General features: G+C 38.5%; 1 protein-coding gene across 1 annotated transcript; it reads left to right on the plus strand.

The window, feature by feature from the left end:
• Window positions 1-750: 750 nt before the first annotated feature.
• On the plus strand, window positions 751-5,673 carry LOC103250674 (anaphase-promoting complex subunit 1-like; the record flags this gene model as incomplete). The annotated part of the gene is made up of 2 exons (XM_008049298.1): window positions 751-865; window positions 5,402-5,673. Coding segments are annotated over exons 1-2 (366 nt in total), but the record flags the coding sequence as incomplete, so codon positions are not given.
• Between the last annotated feature and the right edge of the window lie 484 nt (window positions 5,674-6,157).

Raw genomic sequence — 6,157 nt, forward strand, 5'->3', positions numbered from 1 at the left:
GTGACGCGCTCACAGCCACCGCAGCCTCGACCTGCTGGGCTCTGGTGATCCTTCTGCCTCAGCCTTCCAAGTAGCTGGAACTACAGGCGCGCGCTACCACACCTGGCTAATTTTTTGATTTATTGTAGAGACAAGGTCTCACCAAGCTGCCTGGGCTGATCTAAAACCTGCGGGCTCTGGTAATCCACGCCCCTCAGCCTCCCAGAGTGCTGGGATTACAGGCTGAGCCACTGTGCCCAACTAATATACTGTCTTTTTTTGTGTACAGGCCACAGTGGTGGCACTTTCTGAGGCTGTATTGGCAAAAGGGATGAGTGGAGGATCCCACATGTACCGAGGACAGCTAGACTAGAAATAACACAATGATGAAAGCCCCAAAGTACTATATTTTCTTTTGAGAAGGTTAGCATTAATCAGAGTAGATTTTCAGGTTTTTTAGAATGTCTAAGGAATGTTATCTTGATTTATAGGCCAACTGTTTTTCATTTAATTTGCAAATATGAAACAAAACAAAGGAATATCTTTGTTTTGTTATATCTCTCCTTAAGAATCTCTAATAGGAGCAAGAGTATTAAAATAAGAATAATCATGTTTGGGTGATCCACCTACATCTGTGTATGAATTTACTTCGAAGTGACTTCATCTTATACAATACACCTTCTTTTGAAATAATTACTTACAGATTACATTTCAGTTGTGCTTTGCTTTAAAATTTTTTGACATATTGGTTTTTATTTTACATGTAGATTGCTCCAGTTGTGTCAACGAACTATGGCCCTTCCTGTAGGACGAGGAATGTTTACCTTGTTTTCATACCATCCTGTTCCAACTGAGCCATTGCCTATTCCTAAATTGAATCTGACTGGTATGTTAAACTTTGGTCTAAATGAGAAATGAAAATGACTGAGTACATGCATTAGTGGTGTTCTTTGAATATATTTTAGTTAAAACTAAAGAAATACTCCCTCTGTCCCCAGGGATTTTAAATATTGCTAATTGCTGTTATAGTGTTTACTAAAGCTCAAATAATAAACTAAGCATTGAGAGAAGCATAATATAGCCCATTACTAATTTTTTGCTTTTTTTGTTTTGTTTTGTTTTTGAGTTGAAGTCTCACTCCGTCGCCCAGACTGGAGTGCAGTGGCCACTCCCGGCCACCGCAGCCTCGACCTGCTGGGCTCCGGCGATCTTTCCGCCTCAGCCTTTCAAGTAGCTGGAACTACAGGCGCACACTACCACTCCCAACTAATTTTTTATTTGTTGTAGAGATGAGGTCTCGCCAAGTTGCCCAGGTGGGTCTCGAACCCGCGGGCTCAGGCAATCCACTTACCTTGGCCTCCCAAAGCGCAGGATTAAAGGCTGAGCCACCGAGCCTGGCGATTTTTTGCTTTTTAATGAGATTATTTCAAAATACAAAACGTCATTTGTATCATTTAAATTTTAAAACTTGAAGTTTAATATGTTAAAATACTTAGTTTTAAAATGTCTTATGTCATATTATAAATATATGATCATTGTACAAAAACAAAATATAATAAACAAAAAGAAAAAAATGGTCACTAAAGTAGTTTCACTCTTCATTGTCACTTCTATGTGTTTCCTAATTTTATTTTTATGTATTTATAAGTTTATATTTGTTTGAATCTGCGAAATTGTTTTTAAAATTTATAGTGAGTGTCTTAATATCTGGCATATATGTGTTTATACGGTTGTGTTTATGTTTACATGTATTGTATACACATATTTTTAATCAGTAATTTCATTTTCTTCTACCAATTATAACTGTGCCCATTCCCCAATATTCTTGGTTACGATGGGTTTTATATTATATGCTCACCTCATGCTGGTTTAAATGTATTCTATAGGAGACAGTTTTATACAGTTGAGATTATCATTGAAAATCTCTTACAGTGTATGTGGCTTTATGAAACCGGTACACAATGTGTATGTAATATATGCAATAGTGAATAGTATATTTTTGTATTTTCTTTTTAGAGACAAGAGTCTCACTCTGTCACCCAGGTTGTAGTATAGTGGTGCAGTTATAGTTCATTGTAGCCTTGAACTCCTAGGCTCAAGCAATACTCCTGCGTTAGCTTCCTGAGGAGTTGAGAGTCAGGCATGCACCACACAGCTAGCTAGTGAATAGTATATAATATATGCAAATATAATTGCATAATATTTGAAGTTACATCAGTTTAAAAATCCAGTGTCTGTCCCATTCATATTTGTAAAGAGTTTGTACTTTGCGCAGCATACAGGAAATGAAATCAGCTGGGTGAAGAACATGTTCCATATAATGCCTACTCTGAGCCCTCATCTCATTGAGGAGCAGAGTGAGCAGAGTTTCATTTTGTATTTAAATTGTGCTCACAGAGACAAAGTACGTGTAGCAAAATCTGAACAAATTATTGAATCTTGATGGAAGGCATCATCTGTAGGTGTTCATTTAATGAGTCTTTTCAACTGTTTATATGAAGGTTTTCATGTAAAAAGTTTGTGTTAAAAAGAAAAGAATCTCAGTTGGGCTCAGTGGCTCACGCCTGTAATCCCAGCACTTTGGGAGGCTGAGGCCAGAGAATCACTTGAACCCAGGAGTTTGAGACCACCCTGGAAACACATCAAGACCTCGTCTCCCCAAAAAAAAGAAAGAAAGAAAGAAAAGATTCTCATGTAAAATTGGCAGATGTTAAGTGTATTTAATTTGAGTGATAATTTCCAAGTTATTCTTGGATGGATGTTAAAAAATAAATACATGAATTATTGTCATGTTGAATTTGCATGATTTAAAATGTGTTTGTGATATTAGTCTAGTGTTTTATCCTTTTAGCCATTCTGGTAACCAAAGAAAAAGAAAAAAAAATAGGGCGCTATTGTGCATACCTGTAGTCCCAGTTCCTCAAAAGGTGGAGGTGGGAGGATTGCTGGAGCCCAGGAATTCAAGACGACAGTGAGCTATGATTGTACCACTGCACTACAATCTGAGTGATAGAGTGGTACTTTGTCTCTAAAAAAAAAAAATACGAATACTGTTTTAATAATAAATTAATTTAGGAAAAAATATTTGCTTAAAATACTTGCATAATCCACATTGCTGTGTTTTGTTGTACTTTTGTATGTCGTTGTTAGTGAAGAAAATATTCTACTGTTTGCCTTTCATTTTCTCTTATGTGTAAATATTGTCTTATGCATATAATGAGTGAATGTTTTAGTGATTTTTTTCCTCAATCATTTATCCAATATTGAACTTTTTTGAGAAAGTACAGGTATAACCTATGAACTTGTTACCCATTGTAGTGCTCTCTGACGACACTATGCATCTCTTTAAAACTTACTTTACACAACTTTTTAGAACTCTTAAAACCATAGTTTCAAACCTCCAGTGAACTGCATAACTATGCAATAATTAGAATATTTATTTAAATATCTATATCTATGATTTGAGGTAAGATAGACTATTCAGAGTGTAAAAAAAAGAGTCAGTATTTTCCTGCACAATATAGATCAAAGCCAAAATAATCAAGAAAAAAGTTAAAAGAGAACATAGCATCATGGACATTTAATTTACATTACTCTTAAAAAATTGACCATAAAATTAAATTTAGTGAATGCTCTTTTGAAGTTCACTGGGTGACTCAAGTCTATAAGAAGATGCTTTTTTACATAGCTATTTCTGGTTTCTTTTTTTCTTTTGAAATTTTTCCCTCAACTGCCAATCCCAACCCCCCTCCCCTGGCAGTTTCCCACTATTGACAATCCCTTTCTTATAGTATTATGATAATTGTTCAAGGTTCGCTTATGAGTGAGAACATATGGTACTCTATTCTTTGTTTCTGTGATAGATCACTGAGTGTGATCGACTCTAAGTCCATCCAAGTTGCTGCGAAGTCCATATGTTTGTCCTTTATGGCTGCATAATATTCCATTGTGTATATGTACCACATTTAAAAAAATCCAGTCCAGCTTCAATGGGCAGCATGGTTAGTTCCATGTTTTTGTTCATAGCTATTTCTAAATACAATTTGGCATTTTTAACAATGGCATATAACTAGATATCTATATATATAGAGAGAGATAGACATACATAGATTAGAGACAAAACAAATTTATAAAGGTTCTCATCTCTCTGTCCTTTTTTTTGAAGACATGGTCTTGTTCTGTTGCCCAGATTAGAGTGCGGTGGCGTGATTATGGTTCACTGTAGTATCAAACTCCTGGTCTCAAGCCATCCTCTTGCTTCAGCCTCTCAAATGTCAAGGACTACATGCATGGCCAAAACATCCAGCTAATTTTTAAAATTTAAAAATTTTTTTGTAGAGACAGGTCTCACTATGTGGCTCTGGCTTCATGCAATCTTCATTGCCTTAGTCTCCAAAAGTTATCTTGTTTCTTTTTAAAATTTTGTTTTTCTTTAATATTTAGAGAAAAATACTGTCTAGAATATTTGAAATTAACATCAGTGATGTCATTCAGATGTTGGAATTTATTATTCTTGTAGCATTTTTTTTTTTTGGAAGTCTCACTCTGTTGCCCAGGCTGGAGTATAGTAGCATACTCATGACCACCACAGCCTTGACCTACTGGGCTCAAGCAATCCTGCCGCCTCAACTTTCCAAGTCGCCAGAACTACAGGCACACACCACCATACCCAGCTAATTTTTTGATTTATTATGAAGACAAAGTCTCACCAAGTTGCCCAGGCTGATCTTGAACCCATGGGCTCAGGCAATCCTCTCACCATGGCCTCCCAAAGTGCTAGAATTATAGGTGTGAGCCACTGTGCCCAGCCTTCATGTAACTTAACTGTGATGTTAAACTTCATTGAGAGTTAAATTGGAGCTGGGCTCGGTGGCTCAGCCTGTAATCCCGCGCCTTTGGGAGGCTGAGGTGAGTGGATTGCCTGAGCCCGTGAGTTCGAGACCCGCCTGGGCAGCGAGACCTCATCTCTACAATAAATAAAAAAATCAGCCGGGTGTGATAGCGCATGCCTGTAATTCCGGCTACTCAGAAGGCTGAGGAGGAAGGATCGCCGGAGCCCAGTAGGTCGAGGCTGCAGTGGCCGGAAGTGGCCACTGCACTCCAGTCTGGGCGACAGAGTGAGACTCCAACTCAAAAAAAAAAAGAAAGTTAAATTGGTATCAGGTAGCTCCTTGTATAGCCCCATGCATTTTAGCAAAAAAGAACAATGAACTATAAACAGTGGAAGTTTTTCCATCTTGATTAAGTTTGATTTGCATTTACAAAAGTTTAAATGGTCATAGAGACCTACCATCATTCCAAGTATTATGAGATTGAGAGTTTTGAATGTAGAAAAGGGAGTGTTGTTCTCAAAGATCTAAATGTAACCATTTTGGTTTTGTGAATTTGTATTCTCAGTGTTAAATTCTGTTTGTCTGCATAGGGCGTGCCCCTCCTCGGAACACAACAGTTGACCTTAATAGTGGAAACATCGATGTGCCTCCAAACATGACGAGCTGGGCCAGCTTCCATAATGGTGTGGCTGCTGGCCTGAAGATAGCCCCTGCCTCCCAGATCGATTCGGCTTGGATTGTTTACAATAAACCCAAGCATGCCGAGTTAGCCAATGAGTATGCTGGCTTTCTTATGGCCCTGGGTCTGAATGGGCATCTTACGAAGCTGGCTACTCTTAATATCCATGACTATTTGACCAAGGTGAGAACTTGTGCTCCCAGTACCTGACATTGTATCTCACCTGCCTATTACAGTAACTGCTGATTGCTTGCTCTCTCTTCTTTATTCTTAGCCCTCTGAATCCATTTCTCTCTCAATAAGCAGAGTAATCTTGCCAAAGTGTAACTCAGAATGTCACTTCCCTAGTCATAACCATTATTGATCATTCATGACTCTCCCTTTTTTAAAAACAGCTATTCAGAGGTCTAGTTTTTTGGAGGGGATCGAGGTCTCACTCTGTCACCCGGTCTGGAGTGCAGTGTTTTGAGCACAGTTCATGGCAGCCTTGACTTCCTGGGCTCAGGAGATCTTCTGCCTGACCTCCTGAGTTGCGGGGATTACAGGCATGCACCACCATGTCCGGCTCTTTTTGTATGTGTGTGTGTGGTAGAGATGAGGTCTCACTATGTAACCCGGGCCAGTCTCAAACTCCTGACTCAACCAGTCCTCCTGCCTCACCTCCCAA

Source organism: Carlito syrichta, unplaced genomic scaffold (assembly GCF_000164805.1).
Source record: "Carlito syrichta isolate Samal-C Ts95f unplaced genomic scaffold, Tarsius_syrichta-2.0.1 Scaffold6066, whole genome shotgun sequence".
In the NCBI taxonomy this organism is placed as follows: domain Eukaryota; kingdom Metazoa; phylum Chordata; class Mammalia; order Primates; family Tarsiidae; genus Carlito; species Carlito syrichta.